Source organism: Taudactylus pleione, unplaced genomic scaffold (assembly GCF_031769625.1).
Source record: "Taudactylus pleione unplaced genomic scaffold, aTauple2 ptg000250l, whole genome shotgun sequence".
Classification (NCBI taxonomy): Eukaryota; Metazoa; Chordata; class Amphibia; order Anura; family Myobatrachidae; genus Taudactylus; species Taudactylus pleione.
The window spans coordinates 5,530,412-5,553,856 of record NW_028284652.1 but is presented as its reverse complement, the minus strand read 5'-3'; the positions used below and the strand labels follow the sequence as shown (position 1 = coordinate 5,553,856).

The 23,445-nt window shown below is 42.3% G+C and overlaps 1 protein-coding gene across 1 annotated transcript in view; it reads left to right on the top strand.

The window, feature by feature from the left end:
* Nucleotides 1-23,445, top strand: part of LOC148515351 (uncharacterized) — a 560,261-nt gene that overhangs the window by 393,851 nt on the left and 142,965 nt on the right. Inside the window, exon 9 of the mRNA XM_088480115.1 lies at nucleotides 4,839-5,079. Within this exon, the coding sequence (XP_088336241.1) occupies nucleotides 4,839-5,079 (241 nt within the window). The remainder of the gene's footprint in view (nucleotides 1-4,838; nucleotides 5,080-23,445) is intronic.

Genomic DNA, 23,445 nt, shown 5'->3' with positions numbered 1-23,445 from the left:
AGCTACATCAATCATCATGACCGGTTCTTCCCTAGTACTTCCCGTTAACCTAACTATCTGTAGACTACAGGTATGACCTGACCCCTAGCGTTGGCTACCATTCTCCAATAAAGCATTTACGGCTACAATTGGAGCTGGTGCCTGCTGAACATTTGCTGGCCTCTGTGCATATCCGTTATGGGGATATCCAGGTCTTCCCTGATGTGGGATCCATACTCTTTTTACTGTATAGTTTCTACTTAAGTGTCCTGTTTGTTTACAATTGAAACATGTCCGTAATTCAGGTGAAAGCATGTGTTGTTGTGAAGTTTGAGCAGAGGGTAAAGGTGGTGGATATGGGTAAGGATAGGGAGGGTAAGGATATTGTGGGGGATATGAGTATGGGACCTGTGGTTGTATTGGGTTAGTGGGGTAGAGCTGTGTTTGTTGTTGTGTGAGGTTAGTGAGGGCAGGTGTAAGTGTGTGTGCAGGTGCGAGTGTGTCTGTTGGCTGTGATGTTACCGTCATTCCTTCCAGAGCTTGTATACTGACAGCCATTAGTTTTTCGCTCTGGATCTCCCTCTTTTTTTAGATGTTTTTGTCATGTTCTATGGCAGACTCTATGAGGTTATCTATTGTATGTCCCCTCCAGCCAGGCTGTGAGGTCTGAACTCGAGTTTTTAAATTCTCTTTCAGACCGTCCATTAGTATCGTGACTATCATTCCCCTGTGGTGAGTGCTATCTTTAATATCTTCTATCCCAGTGTACTGGGTGATAGCCTGCAGAGCCCGGTCACAATAGTCTTCTGCAGTTTCACTCTCCTTTTGTTTGATTGTGAAAATTTTGTTCCAGTTAATTACTACTGGAAAATATATACCCAATTGAGTCACAATCGGGATCGGGGAAATCATTTATGATGGAATTTAGTTCTGCTCTTGTCCATGGACAATGCATTACTACTTCCTTTGTGGGCACTACACCGTTTGCATCCGCAATTACATTCGGAACAGTTATCGTCCAAATGGGATGCAGACCGGTAGCGTTGCTACCTCTGACCTGGTTACCTGGCTGGGGGTTTAATCTGCTGCTGCTACGTATGGTATTAACAACTTCCTCTATGGGTGCAGAGTGTGTTAACACTTCCCTTTCTGTTACCGATGGAGATGGCAGCACCACCCGTGATTGTGGTGATGCAGCATCTATCATTTGCACAGCATGGGAAATGGCAGACATTACAATAGGCTCATCATCCACATCATAAACATTTTCTTTATGGTTGCTTAAGAGGGGGTACAAATTGCTTGTTACATTTTTATGGGTATTTTTGGTAACTGTACTTGCATCTCCATCCACATAAGGTGGGGAGGTGAGCGTGAACTGCTGGCAATACTCTCCACAATGCCACCTTGCCGCACGTGCGCTCCAATTTGCGGTTCGCCCGTATTGCAATTTAGCGTCGTGGATGTATTTTCTGGCAATGCGCTCGCAAAGCTAGTTTGCGTCGTTTGCACATTTTTAAGCCACGCATCCCCTTCATGCTGCCACAGTTTTAAACAGTCAAAATACTTAACCTTTTTCTCTTGGGAGCGCATCAAACTGATGTGATCCCGGACATTGTCTAACACATTTTTATCAAAACTACCAATTCTGGGAAACGGTCTACCACTCTTCCTCGTCATATTAAACCATAAATCACAATACCTTATTGCATAAGTACCATACTTGGTATGCATGATACGATGGGCTGATCCGATCGGCGCCTCCATTAGCAGCACATCATTGCCTAACATCTCTACTGTTTGCATGGCTCCCATTCTGAGACAACTCTTACGCTTTTCAATAAAAATGTAAACTGGTGAAAGACAATCAAGATACTTTCACTTACCTGTGGACGATTTAAGTTGGCGGCGCCCACACATCTGGATTAGATTTAGTAAGGCAACTTCCACACCTGGATAAGATTTGAAAAAGGCAACTTCCACACCCGGATAAGATTTAGTAAGGCAACTTCCACACCTATAGGAGTTTATATGTTGGCCGCTCCTACGCACCTCTCTACAACAAAGACAACATGTACACCTGCTACTGTGTATAGAACGGTAAAGCTGCTTACCGAGCGGCTAGACTAACCCTTGCACCTAGCCCTTAAGGATCATACGATACCCTTAACTTTGTTCAACAAATATTCACGGTTACACACTTTTTTCCTGCGCAGAAAAATACACGTAAACCCAGATATTGGTAATAGAAAAAAATGTAAACCTCAATGGCTTTGTTCAAACACGTGGCAGCACAACCGGAAGTACGTATACGCTATTGTGTGACCAGTCGCGTACACAATAATGCGACTATCACACAACCATATAATGGCATTTTAACTGCGTACACAAAAGTGCGTCTTTTTCTAAGCGCAAACCTTCGACTTCGCCGCATACTCAGTACTGCGACCCCCTTTAAACGTAAGGTTCTATCAACAGAGGAAAACAAACTTTTTCCTCTCTTGTCCCTGGATTCTAGTCAGCTTCCTTGATTCACACGGAGATGGATAGCGATCTTTCAGCACAAAGCGGTTGCAGGCAAACCCTGCATGTGGCCACTCCACCCTTTGCTGAAATATCGATAGACGTATGTACCGTGCGAGCAGGTAAGTGACTTCACTACGAGCCCCCAACTAATGATACTGGATCAGAACCTCTCTATACCCCTGCCTATACATTCTAAAATCCTTCCTATAAACCTCTAAGGATGACGCTAATTTGCGTACGCAGTCATACCGTAAATAAAGACTTAGACGTGGAATCTGTGGTTCCAAAGCACAAGTGTTATTCAGGTAAAAGTTCAGACAGTTACACGCAATTGATCCATACACAATTTAGGCGTAAAAGGAAATAATACAGACCCAAGTACAGTATACGTATGCAGGAGCTTTCGGACCCAGAGATAGGCATCAGCAAGAGACCCCTAGTCCTACAGCATTCGGCACGAAGACTAAAAACTATCGTTCGGGCACACATATTTATACCCCCCCAGAATAAACAGGAAAATAGGGAAGCTTGTTGCTGATGTCATTGGTTCCCAGGGGAGAAGCATCTGTTACAGCACATTTAACAGGCTGGTTCAAATAGACTCTCCCTGCCTCTAACAGCTGGGGGTCTTCCTCTTCACGCCCCCTGCAACATCCTAACAGCTGTTCCTAAAATATACATTTTGTTGCTTGTAGGCTCTGCGATCCATAACTTGAGTTTGCATGATCTGACCTCCCCACCGATAACACCGGAATACTGTAAAAAGAATATGCATCAGTACAAAACCAAACACGACTTGTTTAGCATGTCTAATACCTTAGTTATCAAAATACCTTTATTTCTCAGCATTTAAACTAACTGAACCAACCTAAATCATACACTTTAAAGCTTATTGAACCTTATGTGTGAATATGTAATGTGTGGGTATTCAGGGTTTGATATAAGGACGCCAGTTAATTTGGGGCAGATGTGTGCGCATAAAGCTAATAATACAGCAGTTTCATACAAAGTCCTATGCATTCGCTAATATGCGACTAGTTAACAGCGCAATTGTGAGTATTAGTGTGTGTATGTGAAATGATGAAAGATGCAATCACATGTTGCTAATAGTATCATCGCCGCATGTACTAAAAGGTGAGTTTATCTAAAATGGCGCTTAGGCGGCCATTCGCAAAATGGCGTCTTGCGATCTCATTTCCAAAATGGAGTCTTGCGGCCAGTCGCAAGATGGCATCGCTGCGATTGAATTTTAAACTGAACTTGTCTCAGCCAATTATGTATGTATGTATGTATATATATTGCAAGATAAAAAATAGGGTGACAACGACCTCTGGTGTCCCAAGCCCATAAAGTTATGACTGAGCAGTGTGTTTAAAAACATAACATCAGTTTTATTTAGTAAAAACAAATCAGGCAAAAAATATATTCCATAAAATGCCAGTGTAAATGTAGGCTAGAAATAGGTAGAATAATAAAGCAGCAGTAAAATAAAATCAGCACTTTTGCACTGGTAGTCAAATAAAAATGGCACTTAAAAAAAAAAAATATATATATATATATATATATATATATATACTGTATATTGGCCAAAAAGCTGTTGTATGTGTAAAAGTCCGCTCACCTGATGGGGATATTGTATCGGATGCGGGCTCCATCTTGACACCCTCTGTCAGTCGACTCCTGTGACTGTAAGTCCGCTGTTCATCGGCACACCTCACCGGGGTGCCTGGTGCTGCTCGTAGGGCCTGCTTCTCATCCAGTTAGACGCAGCCAGCAGCGTATTTACAGCTGACCACTCCCCAGTCCTGGGTACTCTAAGCGGAATCTGGAAGGTGGGTGAGGGCAAGGCATACAGATGGAAAAACTCAGTCGCGGTGCTAATATCTGTCGATAGGTTGTAATAGTAGCGTGGGGAGCTTCCTTATAGCATCAGAGGTGTAGGCTGGAAACAGGGACACCCTTAACTCGTTTCTTTTTCTGTGAGAATCCTACTCCATACCTATCCAGGCCACGCCCACCATATGGAAATTCTGAGAGAGTGGAGACGTATGCTGTATGACTACCAGAGGTCATCCTAATGAGGTGCTGTATTTCCCATTTACAGTGCACGCACAGACGCACTATATGAGTTAGTGCATTGTAGAGTAGTTATTACTCCCCTAAAGGCTGCTATCTTCTTGGGAAGGAGAGCTAAACTAACAACTTGTCAAGGGTAAGGGTATCAAATCTAAGTCAAGACTAAGCATTGCCAAGACCAGGTTAAGGTTCAAGTTCATTACCTACGCATACAATTATTTTCCCCTTATCCACACAGGTGAAAATTGTTTATTCAGTTTTGTCTCTGCATTTGGAGTACCAGCTGTGGTGAAAAAAGAGTCTTTGGAGCGTGTTGCTGATGGCTGCTACTATAAGGTCAATAACAAGGATGACAAAAAGAGAATTCCCTTCCCCCCAACAAAAATAGTACGAGCAGCTTTGGAGCAAGTGGGGAAGAAGATGAACTATAGCCTCACCAGTGCCAACTGTGAACACTTTGTGACAGAACTGAGATACGGCGTCGGCTTCTCTGATCAGGTATAGTATGGGGTAGTGGATAGTGTATACAGATGAGAGAATCACACTACGATTGGTTTTGTTTCTGAAACCATCATTGTTTTTGGCTTTGATTTTGCAAAAAACCCACCAAAAAACATGAATTTAAATTGTTTTTAAAAATAAGTCTTTAGAGCTATGGGCCTGATTCTGACCCAGTCGATAAGTCCCGCTCGCTCACTGTGAGCGATTTTTGCCCATGCGTATAAATCGCAGTGCGCGGGCGCAAGCCAGTCTTTGTGATCGGATAATGGGTGCTGGTAAGTCACCATCAGGTCGCTACTTTGAGTGACAGATAGTGCCGTTTGTGGGTGGTAACAGGGGAAGGTGCTTGTAAATGGGGGAGTGGTGTTGCAGACGCAGGCGTGTCAGGCCGACAAAACGCTGTTTAAAGGGCGTGCATAATTAGCAAAGTAGTGTCATTGTACACGTCACCTGCATGTATTCCAGCCCGCACTGATCGCAGTGCTTGCGGCGGAGTAGGGCTACCTCAAGGGCAGCGAGCAGCTCCGATGGCTCTCGATGTTACCGATTAATCCAACACTTCCTGGAGATGACGTGTATAGCGAGGGGAAAGGGGGCGTCTTTAAATACTTGCGAGTGCTCACTGCCGTAGCTCGCTAAGATATAGACAGCGTCCTTACAGCACGCAGTGCGAGCGTGGAATTTAAATATCCAGCTCCTTTTTGCCAGTGAGTGGCCGCAACTTGCGAGCAGGTTTGAATGAGCTCCAATGTTTTTACATTAGTATTAATATAATCTACAATCATATACAGCCCATTTTTAGAAACATCCCCTCACAATTAGTAGCAGTGAGCTAACTCGGCAATAAACTGGCTGGATTAAAATTTTATCCTTATTAAATTAATTTTTTTTATTAATTTGTTTAACGTGTCAATGGAAAAAAATCTGACCTGTAAACATTGATCTAAGGGCCTGATTAAGAGCCGCTCATAAGCGGCCGCTCGTTCGCGCCAAGCGATGTTCGCACATCTGCGCATGCGTATGGGACGTAATGCGCATGCGCCAACCAGTCAGTGCGGTCGGAAATCGTGTGCTCGCAAAATAGCAAGTGCCTGCTAATTTGAGTGACAGGATAAGGCGTTTGTGGGTGGTAACAGGGGAAGGTGCTTGAAAACGGGGAGTGGAGATCCGAACGCAGGCGTGCCAAACGGTCAAAACGGGCTTTTAATGGGAGTGCATAATTAACAAAGCAGCGTCATCGACCATGTCACTTGGTTTTCTCTTAGCCTGAACTGTTCGCATGATTGCGGTAGGAAAATCCAACCACAAGCACTGCGAGCAGTTCAGACGCCTTTCGATGTACTCGATTAATCTAATAAATAGCGGAGGTGACGTATGATGCGAGCGGCCAGGGGGCTTCTTTACAAAATAGCGAGTGCATATTTCGTTCACTCGCTCAGACATAGAGGCGTCAACAGACCGCAAAGAGCGAGCGCTCAATTTAAATATCCGGCCCCTTTTTATGAACGAGCGAGCGCAAATAGCGTCCGGCTCTGAATCAGGCCCTAAATTTTATCCCCTCTGCCACAAAACCAAGGGCTGATTCTGAGTAGGACGCAAAGTGGCCACAGAAGCCGGATTTACTACCTTATGCTAATGCAAGATTCCGTAGGACTAATGCAACCCATTGATTTTATACAAACCATCGCAACCATCATTAGTATCTGCACCTGCACCAGCCCGATGCTATAGGCAAGAGATCCATCAGAAACTGGCTTCCCTTCTCCATATGCATGACTCAGAATAGTTATATAAACAAACAGAGGTAATATATCCTTGCGCCAATTGTGTCCAGATAATGATACTAATGGAGCATACACACGGTCAGATTTGTCAGATGAACGATTGAACGATTTGAACGATTTGACCAAAGTTTTGAACGATTGAACGATTTTTGACTGCATTAAAATGAATGGAATCGTCCAAGTCTGACTGCAAACACATCAGATGTCAGATATCGTTATCTGACAAACGGGAACGCGCATCGTTCATCGTCCATCGTTCAGGCATGTCAGATATGTCAGATTTTCCTTCATATATGAACGACTGAACGATTTTTAAATCGTTATCGTTCAGATCTGAAGGAAAAATCTGACCGTGTGTATGCACCATTATGTTCTTCCACAAGTAAATTTCTCTTTAATAGGACAAATCCTGCTCAACAGCAACAAAAAATAAAAAAGAGAACAGGACAGAAAAAATAGTATTATTAGTAAAAATATATACAATCATGTACTTAAACATTTGATAGTATATACAGTGGAAGTCCAGGAGAATATATAGAGAGGGCACCAGTGTTCTTTATATATAAAGAAAGACATTGTACTACTTACATTATTCTACTACCACTAATGGCCCCAGTTGTAGTTCCCCCCCTATGCAGTACCCCCAGTATTGCCCTTTATATAGAGCCCCCAGTAGTGGCCCCCACATGCATGCCTCTTATGCAGGCCTCCAGTAGTGATCCCCCCTATGCAGTGCCCCTTATACAGTGCCCCCAGTAGTTGTCCCCCTGTGCAGTTCCCCTTGTGCCCCCAGTAGTAAGCCCCTTATATAGTGCCCCCAATGGTAGTCCCCCTATGCAGTGCCCCTTATATAGTGCCCCCAGTAGTAGTCCCCCCATGCAGTTTCCCCAATAGGGATACCCCTTATGCAGTGCCCTTTATATAGTGCCCCCAGTAGTGGTCCCCCGATGCAGTACCCCAGTGGTAGTCCCCCCCCATGCAGTGCCCATAGTAGTGGTCCACCCCTTGTAGTGCGCCTAGTAGTAGTCCCCACCCCTTGTAGTGCCCCTAGTAATAGTCCCCCCTTGTAGTGCCTCTAGTAGTAGTCCTCCCCTTGTAGTGCCCCAAGTAGTAGTCCCCCTTTGTAGTGCTCCTAGTAGTAGTCCCCCTAGCAGTAGTCCCCCCTTGTAGTGCCCCTAGTAGTAGTCCCCCCCCTAGTGGAGGTCCCCCCTTATGCAGTTCCCCCAATAGTGGTCCCCAGATGCAGTGACCCCAGTAGTAGTCCCCCCTTGTAGTGCCCCTAGTAGTAGTCCCACCCCCAGTGATACACATGTTATAGAAAAAAAAAACCACTTACCTGAATCCCCGCTCCGGCTCCTGCTCCCGCTGCCGCCATCCGCTCCTCCGTCCGTCCTCCCGGGCCGGCCCACTCTGCATTATGGGAGATACTTCATGACGTGTCTCCCATTACCCAGTGAGGGAGCCGGAAGATGGAGCTCATGAGTGAGCTCCAGTCCGGCTCCAGAAGCGGGCGCAGCAGTCAATGAGAGTCTGACAGACTCTCATTGGCTGCTAATTAACACAAACACACTGCTGCTGGCACCGGCAGCCGTGTGTTTGTCACTGTGTAGTGCTGACCGAACTCCGTCCGGTCAGCACTACATGCGCGGTGCAGCTGTGTCACAGAAACACAGTCTGCCCGCGGCCCGCATGGTCGCAGCTGAGGCGTCCTCAACTATGTGGCGCCCTACTCAGCTGCATACCATGTGTATGCATAGAACCGGGACTTCTTATACCCCTGGAAATAAAGTGTCATACCATATAATAATGGATATTTAAATGCTCACACTGTGTCTTACGTTCATGTCACTGTACTCTTAGAAAGGTTTCATTGGAACCTCTCCACATATCCATAGTCACAGGAAAACCATGTAAGAATAGCAATGAGCTTCAGCTACATGTCCACAATGGAATGTAATCAGTTCTAGAGAAAGAGACTATGGGCCTCATTCAGAGGCGGTCGTAGGATGCAAGCGGTCGCTCAGAAACAGGGCGGCCGCTTGCATCCTGAACGGCCGCCTCCATGTCGGTCGTTAGGCTGTGGGTTACCACCCACAGCTCTAACGACCGCTAAAGGAGATGGTCGCGATGGTCAAGACCATCGCGACCATCGGGGCTTACGACGAGACCCTAGGGTAGGGTCTCGTCAACCTTAAGCCCCAGGGAGCTTCCTGCTCTGATCGAGCAGGAAGCTCCCCACTGACATCACTGCTGATGTCAGTGGGGCCGCCCCCAAACGGCTAGCGTTCTGGCGGGAACGCCTCAGTTTGGGCAGGCACGCCCCCTGCCCGCCCAGGAAACGGAGCGAGCTGTCAATCAACATCGACAGCTCGCTCCGTCTGCTTCGACCCCGGTAACGACGGATCACCCGTCGTTAGCAGGGGCTCGCGCATGCGCACGACGTGCTCCTTCGTGAGCATGCCCAGTGGACCAACATCGAGTCACTTGCGAGCGCTCAGCGCTCGCGACCGACTCTGAATAAGGTCCTATATTTACACACTCCAATATATAGAGAGTTATGGTCATATATAAGGCCCCATAGTAATTAGCAACCAGCAGTGCTCAATTTATGGAGGTGCAGCCCTAATCTAATCAAGCTACACTATATTAAACAAAAAGAGGCTAGGGGTTGTTAGAGATGGGCGCACATGCACAAATTCAATACATTAAAACTTGACTTATATTAGTTATTATACTAAAAATTCCATTCACAGGGAATGGTACACTGAAAAATAGAGGTAAAAAATTTATTAATTGAATTTATAAACATACATATAGATTAGTGTATAAAGATAGAAAAATGTGAACAAATAGTGTATAAAAAAGCAGGGTCCACCAATGTTAGTACAGGTTGAGTCTCCCATATCAAAATGCTTGGGATCAAGGGTATTTTGGATTTCAGAATATTCTGTTTTTTTGGAATATATGTATACCATAATGAGATGTCTTGAGAAAGGAACTCAAATCTAGCTACATAATGTATTTATGTTTTATATACACCTTATACACACAGCCTGCAGGTCATTTAATACAATATTTTCAATAATTTTGTGGCTCAAACAAAGTTTGTGTACATACATGAAATTCATTTATGCTTCATATACATCTTATACAGAGGGCCTGAAAGTAATTTTATACAATATTTTAATAATGTTGTGCCTTAACTAAAGGTAGTGTACATTGAACCATCAAAAAGCAAAGATTTCACTATCTCAGTCAAGCTTAAAAAATTCCGTATTTCGGAATATTTGGATATGGGAGACCCAACCTGTATAGTTTGCATAGTATTCACTACTCTTGCAATACTGTGCGTGTTACATATTTACTTTTTCCTTGTTCACAGTGAACTATGTATATGTCCTTGTTGGAGCACACATGCTTGGTGATTACAGTCTCACAGTTCTGTGCTCAGTATTATGCATGGTATACTAAATGTATCTTTTTATGTTGAAACACAGAAATATATTATTTTTCTATTGGGTGCTGGTCATTGCAAAGTTAGTACAGTGCAGGCATGGTTCCTTTAATATAGATATTTGCATTAAAAATTTAAAAAATTCAGATACAACCATGGCAATAAAACTATTGGCTACAGCTTTCTGATGCACTGCATGTGCTGACCTGAGCCTCCACCATCCTCTTTTGGCCCCTCCTCCCATCTTACTACACTTATGAAACTTTGCCATTTTATAGCTAGGTCTATAGGTTTGTGTGTTGTGTTATCAGAACCAGGTGGTCCTCATTCAGTTAAAAAAAATTGCAACTGGTACCAATACTGTAGTTGTGCTCAGCGTGTCAGATTTACCGTTACTGCACAAATAACATAAAACAACACAATTCTTGGAATATTGTGAGATGCTAAAATGTCTTTTGCTTCTGTACTCCACAGGTGGATGACGGGAAGAAGGATAATTTTGGAGGTTTTATTCTTGCTGCAGCTGTGATGTTTGCCATAACTCTAAGACTTTTCCGTTAAGAAATTTGGACATCAGCTGCATCTCAAATCATGATTGTCTAAAACACTGTTGTGTGATCCATGGTCGGAAGCCATGACAGGTTTTTTTCTTTATCAATACTGTATTTGAAGATTGCAGGCAGGATGATTATATCTATACTAAATTATTATTCTATAAAATACCTGTGTATACTAATCTAACTACTTTTAGGGTTACTGTCCCATTTCTCCAACATTATAACTAAAGTGGTCCATCTGAAAGTTGCTCTGTCTTCACTGGATGTTGGACCTTGTTGGAAACATCTGGGCATGGATTAGATAGATCATGGTTTAGATAGATCATGCACCAACTAAAAACAATATAGGAATCATTGATGCCTATATACAGCTGGATGATTACTATGTTTTCCAGATGGCTGTGTTGATAGAAGTCTTGGATATCCTCTGACAAATGAGCAACCACCCTTCCCGCCCCACAGAGTCCTCAAGATCACATTCTCCTGCAAGTTCAAATGGTTGGGCCTCAGGAGACGGGGTGAGGTACATTCCCAATATAGGGAAATGGAACCCCTAGTATCCAGGAACTAGACACCCAAGCATTCAAAGACTGTGGGTTTCCAGACTGTAGAGGACACTGGGCTTGAATGAAGCAACAAATGTGCCTGTAACAAAACTGCAGAGAGGAGAGAAGGGAGTGCCGATCCCATGCATTAGAAATGGACCAAGATTCAAGGTCAACCAGAAGATTAAAAAACATGTAAATACAAGAGTTAGTCGAGGGACGCATATAAGTGGGCATGCACCCTATAGGAAAATGAGGGTGTCAAAACAGCAGAGATAGGGTGGAAGAATAAGGTGATAGGTCCAGTTTAGTGTTTATATAATTAGACAGTGACAATTAAGTGCTTCACTAAACCAAGCAGCCTCTTTAAACCTTATTTTATACCTTAAAAAAATACACAAATGACAATGTGTCACAGTGCGCCAGACAACGGTTGTTATCTACCGGGTCCCGCAACTGTGGGGTCCCGGTCAGCAGCAGGCGTGGAATCCCTGGAGCCCGCTACTGGTGTCCTCTGTCCCGTCTCCACGCAGTCAGCAACAGCAGCGTGCAGGCAGACACAGCTCCCATAGGAACATGCGCACCACTCTGTATTTTATTTAAAGGGCCAGACACCTGCTATCATGGCATCACAGAAGGCGCCTAAATTCAAGCGCTGCCTGTATAAGGAAATCCCTGGGAACACTGCTGTATAGGTGTATAGGCTTCCAAACCTTATTCCAGCGTTCCTGTGTTTGACTTCATTGATTGTTCCTGACCTCTGCTTGTTGCTGACCCGACTTTGTCTCCTCCCTGGTACTGTGAGCCCTGATTCAGAGCCGGACGCTCTGACAGAGCACTCGCTCTGAATCAGGGCCGTCCCTCCTCCTTTTTGGAGCGGCTTCCTGGCCGCTCGCATAGCTGTGGGTGGCCAGCGGGGCCGGACCCAGACTGTAGGCGTTCCCATGGGAATGCCTCTGTCTGGGCAGCCATGCCCCCGGCATGCCCACCAAAGGGGGCGTGCTGTCAATCACCATCGACAGCACGCCCCCTTTGGTGCGAGACCCTTAACGACGGCTTGGCCGTCGTTATTCTGGTCTCGCGCATGCGCACAACGGAGGCACCTCCGTCGTGCGCATGCGCACTTGTGCCCCATCGAGCCACTTGCGAGCGCTCAGCACTCGCGAGCGGGTCTGAATCAGGCCCTGTGCTCAGTATTCTGGTTTGACCTTGGATATCCTCCGTGACCTGCATACGTCTGATTCCTAGTACCATCTTGTCGTTTGGTTCTGACCCTGCTTGTTGACTACGCTGTACGTCTTTTTCGTACTCTGCTCTATACAGAGCTTACCAGCACCTGTATTGGGGAATCTAGTCTGAGGGCCGCGACCTGCATGTTGGATGCAGCCAAGTCCAAATTTCCTTGCGGGGTCCCTGGTAAACACCACCGGCATGTTAGACTCTGTACTTCAGTAATAGGTCTCTCCAATCCCAAATACAGGTAAGCATCCACTACCCACCCGAGAGTTGCGACACATTGTACATTGAAAATTTGGCGCTGAGTTTATAGAGAAAAATAAAGGAAAAGTACTTTCCTAAATTAATTTACTTCTGTGTTCTTTATTGGGCAAACTTAGTGTATATATTTCAATCTAAATGACCCCAATGGGGATCATTAGTGTTAGCAGAGTAAAGACACTTCTGCTGGGTCAGGTGAGAACACTCCCCTTCAGATGTTACCCTTATTTGTGAGATTCTTGTATGTTTACCTTCAATCTTAAGGACCAGTATTTTCCCTCCTTCACGTTCCTCCTTACTCCAATCCAACATAGAGAATTAGAGGGATAATCTAGTGTGATATCATTTACACTGACCACCGCCAGCAAAAGACTTTGCAAGACACTCTCTGCTGTTTCTTGGTCTTTTCACCTACCGTATATACTTGCTACAAAGGTTGTGAACAGAGTGGATGTAGGGAGTTGGCATCCAAATTGGGTGTATTTGAAATAGCTATAGCAACTGAGATAAAATAGTCATCTGAACTGATTTAAGCCTGCCAAACCAGGAAATTCAGAGAGGGACCCATCTACTGTAGACAGATCTTCATTAATCACTTTCTGAAACAGAGTATAATAAATAACCTAGAAAAGTTGATTAAAATTCTCAGTAAGAGAGATAATGGATGGCTAGCGGCCTGCACAGGAAACCAAAATGTAATTCTAATAGTTTCAAAGGGTAAAGGAACAAATGAAAAGTGAGAACCTCCGTCTTCATTCTGTTGGTCCTTATAACCTGAGAGTTCGCCATAGGAGTCAAGCTCCAGAAGGATATTAGGGAGAGAAGTCAACGGGGAGAACAGGGCCAACAAGAAGTCATCAGCGAATAGTGAAATTTTATAAGAGTAATGTCGGACTCTGGCAGCTAGCAGTTCAATGCTTTAGGCATAAATGAAAGAGGACAAGGAGCAACCCTGATGGGTCCCACTTCTCAGATCAAGTAGGATTAGTATATAAGGCCTGAACAGCTTGGAGAAAGTTACCATGAAACTAAAATTACAGAGGGACTGAAACATAAAAGACTGAGAAAGCCAGTTGAAGGCTATCTCTGCATCCATAGAAAAACTACAAAAGAAAGGGAAATTTTATATAAATGGACATCAAATCCATTGTTTTATGAGTGTTGTCTAGAATATACAGGTTTTTAAGAAAAGAGATGACAGATCCATAGTATTAAAATGTTATCTATATTATAATATTATGTGACTGCCTGTTATTTTTCAATTTAATTATCTTTATCTAATAGCAATAATGATAATAATAATAATAATAATAATAGCATTGTCATTAAAATAATAAAAAAAATCAGGCATGTATTTTGTCAGCTCCAAGTAATCAGTTTGTTTTATTTGTAACAAAGTATAATTTTAGTTCTTCTTCTTATTATTATTTTTTTAAATATCAATTTATTGAATTTTTCAACAATAAACTTAACAACAGCTTCTAATGAATGTGGTATAATAAAATGAATAGTGTATAAAACCAACATGTTACAGAAACAGCCAGCAAAGAAAAATTATAGTAAATATTTGTTGATATGAAATTTTCTCTAATTCTTCTGTTGTACAGACAAAATAAAAATGGTATGAGCTAAAGATCTTGCTTGTGGCTGTCATTAATTCCATTTAAACTGTATATTGTGATACGACTATCACAATTGGATATATTCTTACAATTACATTTATCATACCGCAAAAGGTTATAAAAAAATAAAAATAAATAACAGAAAACATAAAAAGAAGAAAACAAGGAGCAGTGGGTGAGGAGGGGAGGGGATTATAGCTATCATGGAAATTACAATAGCATTAGAGAATTTTAGACTTTGAAAATTTAACAAAGATGTAAGTCTTTTTGGATAAAAAAATCCATTATACATTTATATGTACTGTAGAATCCATAAAAAAGTCTTTAACAGATTATAAAGAACTCAATACTTGGCGTGTCATGTTCCATTCAGTATATTCAAATATTTTACATATATGTGTCTGTGCCTGAGGTTCCAGTTGTTTAATATACATTTCCCATTTAGTGTGTAATTTTTTGATACCCTTTTCTATATCTAATGTGGCTGCTTTGTAGTCAAAATATAATAGCTGCAATAACAAGGATTTAATGTCAGTAAGTGTGGGTGCGGCTTTAGAAATCCAATTTTGCAGAATAGCTTTTTTTGCAATAGTGACAATAGCCGCGAGTAGGGGGTAGATAGATTTTTTTCTGAGAACCTAGTTCCCAATTTTTAAAATTAGCGCATAGAAATGCTAAAGGGCCAGGTTGTACAGATAGAGAAAAGAGAGAATTGATAAATACTGTCAATTTAAAAAGGAAAAAGGAAGCAGAAAGGAAGTGACATTTGGGGAATTGGCCAGTTTCATCAGGAACCATATGTTTTCTTTACAGTTGGGAAATGTAGGCTCTGTTTGTTCTAAAATGTACTTCTTGTAGCATAGCAGATTGTAAAAATGTAATTGTGGAGTCAAAATGACAAAAATATCAGCATAAGAATGACAAGTATTTATATCTTTACCCCAATGTTGGATAGTCAGACCCCATAATTTCTCTGGATTAGCAGAAATAAGTTTGTTATATAGGTATTTAGGGGCATATGTATCAAAGCTTGATGTGAGATAAAATTGTGAAATATATATCACCAACCAATCAGCTCCAAACTATCATTTCTTAAACACAGCCTGCAAAATGTAAGTTAGAAGCTGATTGGTTGGTGATATATATCTCACAATTTTATCTCACATCAAGCTTTGATACATATGCCCATAAGTATGATAAGAGTGTTGAGAAAGAAAGGTAAGAAATGTCACTATAGAATGGGGCGAGTGTACTTTCTTCATCGGTGATGGCATAATGGAAATGAAATTACGCATCTGCAAGTACTGTACTGTACATAAAGAATTGCTTATGTGGTATGTCAAAATTAGTGTGTAAATCAGTAAATGGTCTCAACTGTCCGCCAGGGTCAAACACATCTTTAATTTTCATGATGCCCCAATCTCTCCATGTCAGAAACAAGACATTGTGTAAGGCTGGTTCAAAGACTGGATTCCTCCAGAAAGTAGTATAAATGGAGCTGCCAAAACGTCATCCTAATTCACAGTTTATAAAAAGTTATGCTCAATATGTATCTGTGAATATAGGGTTAATCAAATTAGTAGAGGGTATAGAGGAATGCGGGGCGTGAAGTAAGGCACTAGGAAAAAAGGGAGCTAATACGGCTCTATCTAAAGCATTACAAGTGTAGGTATCTCTGTCCAGGAGACAATCTGAAATGTATCTAAAGAAAACTGCTGCAGAAAAGACAGCGAAATTTGGGACCCCTAAACCGCCATCACAGCGAGGTAACTGCATTTTTGTCATAGCTATCCTGGGTTTTTTATCTTTCCAGATAAACTTGGAAAACACCTTAGTACAAAGAGTGATATCAGCTGTGGACAAAGATACAGGGAGCATCTGTATTGCATATGAAAGTTTAGGAAAGATCACACTTTTTAGTACTGCTATTCTACCTAATAGAGAAAGAGGGAGAGTTTTCCAAGAAGTAAGCAACTGAGTGATTTTATAAATGATAGGAGTAAAGTTAGCAGAGTATAGATTTGACAGCTTTGAAGTTATAAAAATTCCAAGATATTTCAATTTAGTCTTAGTCAATCAGAACGAGGATAAAGAGGGTGATGGCATAACTATGTCAAGGGAACCTGTAAGGGGCAATAATTCAGACTTATCAATATTAATACGATAACTTGCGAAAGATCCATATCTAGTAATATTATCTTTTATGAAAGGAACGGAAAGTGGCCATCCCTGTCTTGTGCCACTAAAAGTGGAAACTGGAGGGGGATAATTACCATTGCATGCAATCTGTGATGTAGAATGAGTATATTAAGATTTAATAGTATCTATAAAGTCGGAGGGAAAACCTAAACAAAACAGGGTGTAAAATAAGTGGTCCCAAGAGATCAGATCGAATGCTTTCTCTGCATCTAAGGATTAATAGTGCGGGTGGATGTATTGTGTTTCTGCAAAGGGTGTTGGATGAATAATCACAAGCAAGATAATTTATTAAAGGTCGATTTGCTGGTCGATTTGAGGAGTGATTTAGCTCTTCTCAAATCAACTCAAATTGAATTGTGTCAAATCCGTTTTTTATTAAGATTTTTTTTTTAGTTCCAAAGCATACAAAATAGGAACACAGTAATACCTGACATATTCTTATAATGCAAATAAGAATCAAGAGTGATAAACATTGAAAGGTGTAATCTCAAATAAGTATTGCATTACAACAAATCATAAAAAATAATATAAATGAACAGTACAAAGTACTAGAAAAAAAAAATTAAATTAGCTACTGTATATGTATAGATAAGAGTACACTTCAGAACTTCACCTTTTATCAATTTTCCACCTAGGTAATCTAAATCTCTGCACCCAGAAATTACTGGGGTAAAGAGAAAAATTTAACTATCCTAAAACCTGAATTAGCCCTAAGCATGTGAAAAACAAATACACAGCCTCTCTCACAGTGTTAAGACAATAATAGTTATGATAACCGTATGAACGTTAGATAATAGAACATAGTGTTGTTTCTTGTCTTAGCCAATGAGCTAATATAGACCATTAGGGATAAAAGTGCTGACCCTGGGTAATATATATATATAGCACAAACCATGAGTAGTAGTAAGGGTAGGGAAGCAATTGCCAAGTGTTCGTGTACCGGGAATACGATTCGCATAAACATAGGAAGATTTCCCCATAATATCAGAGAATTATTGTTGAGAAATATGGTAACATATTGCTTAAAGCAGACAATGGGTCTTAAGTTACCGCTTATGTAATGGCACCTAAAAGGCCACTGAAAATATACAATATATGCTTTGTGTGGGGACCAATAGAGTAGAACTGGTATCTGCTACAGTATATGTCACCCAATGTGCTGAAGCATAGGTAGCGTACAGCGGGGATGCTCCCATACCCATATACAAATCCCAAATGTCATGGAAATGATCTGCATCAGAACTGTACATTGTTGTAAGACAACTGTAAGATGGTGGGACAGGAGTAAATAATGCCTCCTCAAATATGTGCATGTGCATAGATACAACAGGCAGAGCTTCAGGGCTAATATGAGTATCATCACCAGTCTCCAAATCTCTCTGTATCTGTATTGGAGCAAGTGGACAAGGGGCTTCGACTTTCAAATGTGCCAGGTCATGCCCCAAATCAGGGGTTTGGATTGTCAAGAGAGCAGGGTTATGGTCTAAGGGTGACAGCATGCGGTCAAATTTGGAATCAATATAGGGTAGCAAGATCTCTGCCAACTTTATGGCCAACTGGTTTGCAAAAGCTTCAGTGAAGGACACTGATGACATGACTGTCACTCCTGATAAAATGGAAGGGACAGGGGGTAGGGGAGAACATGTCTCCTTTTGAGGAGTTTCAGACATGAACATATTACAAAACATAGTGTGACACTAGAAAACAGACAGAAAACAAATGAAGATTACAGAACATTAAATAGTGACCATTGCAATTTCAGTACCCACCACTAGATGTCAGTAAAGACCCAGTAGAAAACATTACACATCGAGAATACTGGTAATAAACGCAGTAATTAAATAAATCAAAGAATATAGAGTGATAACAGAATACCACTGCTTTGAGAAGTGACAGTCCCCACCAACCTCAGCAAGATAGTACAGAGAATGTCCATTGAATGTCCAATAAACGAGGGTGGTGTACTTCAGCAGATTTTTGATAACACAGGAAGTTTATATGGCAGCATGCAGATATATCCTCCAACACCTTCTTCAATAATCAGCTCCAGAAGAGTAGCAATCCACTCCAAGCAGCAGGGCTCACTGCCTAGCCAGGCACCAGCAGGATAAGTGTTGTTCAGGCTCCAAAAAGCAGCAGTAATTGCAAAACAAGTCCCAGACAGCAAGCTCCGGCAACCACAGGTATCCAGGAGAGTCACCACACGTGCAGCTCACAGCACAGGAAAGCAGATGGCAGCAGGGAAGGGAATCAGATAACAGGGCTCCGTCAGCAAAGCATTCAGAACAACCCCAAAAGCAGCCACCACCTCAATGGATCAGGTAAGCAGCAGCCAGATGGGGGGTATAGAGGGAGTTACTGCCGCTGACAGGTTCATGCCAGCGGGATCCTGGCAGTCATGAAGGCCATCCACACTGATGGCTGGACTCCGGTGGAAATATTGTTCTCCGAGAGAATAGTCTCACCAAAATATTCCCCACACCAAGGACAACTTATAGTGATAAGATGTAGCCCTGTTTTCAGTGTAGATGAGGAGGATGGAGGCAGATTCTGCAATGACTCTCAGGAGACTAGCTAAAATGCGGCCATAATAGATGCCCCGCCCACCGGAAGTCCCCTCAAATTCGTTTTTTAACTAGAGTTACTATTATTCGATTTGTTTTTCGATTTGCAAAACAAATTCGACTTGAGTTGGTTTTGAACAGTGATTTGCTGTTCGATTTGGCATGTTCATGTACAAATCGAATGGCAAATCACACTTCAAAACGAACTTCAAATCCCCGACACCATAGAACTGCTTCATGCTTTCACTTTCAGCATGAGCAGTCATTCTCACACAGATACATGCAGACATCAGTGAGATGCCTGCATGTATCTGACTGTAACAAGCAAACAAATAGTTAATTTTTTTTTTTAAAATGATGTGAGGTCCCCCCTCAAAACAGAACCAGCCCCGGACTGTTCAAACCCAGGTCTGGTTGACTAAGTAGAGGGAAAATATTGCGTAGAGTCTCCTTCTACTTAGTACAACCAGCACTGGGCTATGGGAATCAGTGCTGGTTCTGGAATTACAGGGAAAAAATTGCGTAGGGTCTCCCTGTAATTCACAGAACCAGCCCTGGACCCTTTCTAACGGAGGACTGATGCCACAGCCAGGGGAGCCCTATCACTGGGCCTCCCAGCCGCAGCATCAGCCCTGACCGCTAGTCAGCCCAGGCCAAGGATCCCTGGGGAGTTGGAGACCCCTCCAATAAAGGGGTCTCCCTCAGCAGGGCACCCCTAGCTGTCCCCGCCACCCCTGGGCGGTTGGTGGTGGGTTGATTGTGTTAGTGTAGTGTAAAAATAGAAGAATAAAAACATTGTCTTTACAGTAGAACTTCAGGTCCCAGCAAGCCTCCCAGAATACGGGGCATTAAGGGCCTACTGGTACCTGTAGTTCACATGTAAAGAAATGTTGAAAGAAACACACACACACACCTTACACAGTATAAGTTTAATACATACATACATACACACTCACTCACACATACTCACCTATATTACCTCGAGTGGTCCCCTTGTCCAGTAGGCATCCATGGGTCTTCTTAAAATAACAAAACGATAAAGCCGACCATCGCACTAAGCAATACTCAATCTAACCAGAATGATTATTCCTTCCCGAATGAAGTGCACAGACGCGGCTTCCTCCTTTGAAGCTCCATCTCTGAGCGTTCATTGGCTGAGAGGGGTCAGGCCCCGCCTCTCAGCCAATGAACGGCTCCCTCCATTAAACTCAATGGTGGGAGCCGCAGGGTAACTAAAGTTTATCCTGCGGTTCCCACCATTGAGTTCAATAGAGGGTGCTGTTCATACCCAAAACCAAAATTGAATACAAATCGAATGAAAATCGCACCACAAATCACTCAAAATGCAAAATCGACCTTTAGTAAATTTACCCCCAGATTGGGACTATACTGTGCTCTGTGTGTGTCCTGTCTTTCTTCCAACACTTCTACAGGGCTTAGGTGGGCCTTGCACAGGACCCCTCAGTTGGACACTTGAGGTGAGCATCCATCTAAGATAAGCTTAGGTTTTTTCAAAGTAAAGTATAATTTATTATTAATTAGATCACTTATATCAGAGGTTCCAAAATGCAGTCCTCAAGGCTCCCCTACAGTTAAGGTTTTAGAGATATCCATGGTTAAGCACAGGTGGTTAAATCAGATTGCCTGAGGTACTAATTGTCACCTGTGGTTAACCATGGATATTTCTAAAACCTGAACTGTTGGGGAGCCTTGAGGAACGCGTTTGGGAACCTCTGACTTATATAATTAATAACAATATATCCAACAAATTTTAAGTTACCTTGGTAATTTAAACACCAGGTGCTCTCCTAATTATTTAAAGTGCAATCATAATATATATATATATATATATATATATAAATACACAGTAGTCCATAGTCCTAAATGAAGGAACAAGCGGCACTCCCATACAAAGTACAATAAGGTGCTGTATTCAATATATCACGGTGACAGTTTATAGATACATCAACGTTTCAAGACTTGACTCCTTTTCGTCAGGATGCGCAAGAAAAAGCAGTTCAAAACAGACTGTGCACAGATCTTACCTTAAATACCTGAGTAAGGTGTGTCTGCTGCTTGGCGCGCTGTCCCCGGAAACGGAGGCCGGACCCGGAAGTGACCTGTGCGGTGACCTCACTGGTTGCCTGGAGACCACCAATGCCCGGCAGCTCCGTGACAGAGGGCAGCGCTGCGGGGAGAGACACACATCTATAATAACTGTAAAATTGAAGACCATGCTAATAAGCATGGATAATGTGAATGCAATATGCTGTGTTAAATAAAAATGCTAAAATTACAATCAATACCCTATTATCTCAAACAAATATATAAAGAAAATATATAAAAAACATTTTTTATACATATATATATAATATATATATATATATATATATATATATATATACTAATTCTCCAAAACAGAGCTGCCAGGCGTCGGTAGTCTCCAGGCAACCAGTGAGGTCACCACACTGGTCACTTCTGGGTTCGGCCTCCGTTTCCGGGGACATCGCGCCGAGCAGCAGACACACGTTACACAGGTATTTAAGGTAAGATCTTTTCAGTTTGTTTTGAACTGCTTTTTTTCACTTGTAGTGACGCATCCTGACGAAAAGGCATCAAGCCTTGAAACGTTGATGTATCTGTAAACTGTCACCGTGATATATTGAATACAGCACCTTATTGTACTTTGTATGGGAGTGCTGCTTGTTCCTTCATTTAGGACTATGGACTACTGTTGATTTACTAGGAGGGCACCCCACAGTTGCATGTACTATTCGAGTGCCAGGCTTTTTGCTACATATATAAATACACATATATTAAAATGCTGCTACCCAATAGGTTCTTCTGTAGTTTACCTAAAACACAAAGAAAGCAAGTGAAAAAATCAAATGGAGTGAAATCAGTCCATTCGAGGGTGCGCGTAATATTGGGCGAATCAGGACACAGATAAACACCAAATGGTATTTTATTTATACTTAAAAAGTCAGATATCTAAACCTTCATAAACATAATTTACACATAAATACATTCATTAAAAAACAAATAACCCTACTCCTGAATAGTGGTATCAAAGACAAGGATCAATGCATACATAATATAAATCCTGCCACAACTATATAATAAAATGTACATTCAACCTTTTAATAACTGGACTGTTAATATGTCTTCTTTTGAGTCAAGAAAACTTATTCCGCAATTAGATTTGACACATTTGTAGAAAGCAGTATAGGCAAACTTGCCTACCCTCCCGATTTGGTCGGGAGCCTCCCGAAAATCGGGTGCCGCTCCCGACCTCCCGGGAAGGCAGGCAAGTCTCCCGGAACCAGCCGCAGCCATCCCACACCCCCCCGTTGGCGGCCACATAGTATGCAGCCCGGGGGATCAGATGACGCGATTCGCGTTAAAACGCGTCATCGAAGCCCCGTCCCCCGCAGTACAGTGTCTGTATTACGGGCTCTGCACAGTGGGGGGTGGGGCCACGATGAAGTTTTGAGCCGCCACGCCCCCCGCTCCGCCCACCTGATGTGTAAAGAGCGTGGTCCAGGCTGTCCCCTCCCGGAAGGGACAGCCTAAAGGTAGGCAAGTCTGAGTATAGGCAGTCTGTTAGTATTGTGCCAGCCACTTAAATACCACATGTAGTGATTCAAATAGGAAAAAAAAGCTGTATTATATTCTCTTAGGAGCAATATCTCCAAAACTTCTTTATGTCAGCTGTTCCCTCTTAGATATAGGCTTAGTCCCAGTATTGATAAATTACCATCACCCAAATCTGGGGTAATATAAAGTCACCTTATTTCAGTGAGCTTGCCGCTCGTTCCCACTAGTAAATGCAATTAGTGGGACGTACTCACAATATCCCAAGGGGTTCCTCCCGGTTAGTGTATGTAACGGTTTCTGTCTTGTTTTTATTATTAATTTTTTTATATATTTTGTTTACAATCCTAATTATCGAATTTGAGACTCATACTATACTTCTCTTAACTTATGCCCTTTAGGGGGTTAAAAGCGATATTATATCTCGATCATATATCATTATTCAGAGAGCAATGATGCTTTGTACACTAAATTATAAAATATGTTTTTACCTCACCCTATATTGCGGAATTGTCTATATAGTTCAATCACAAATGATTGAGTTAGA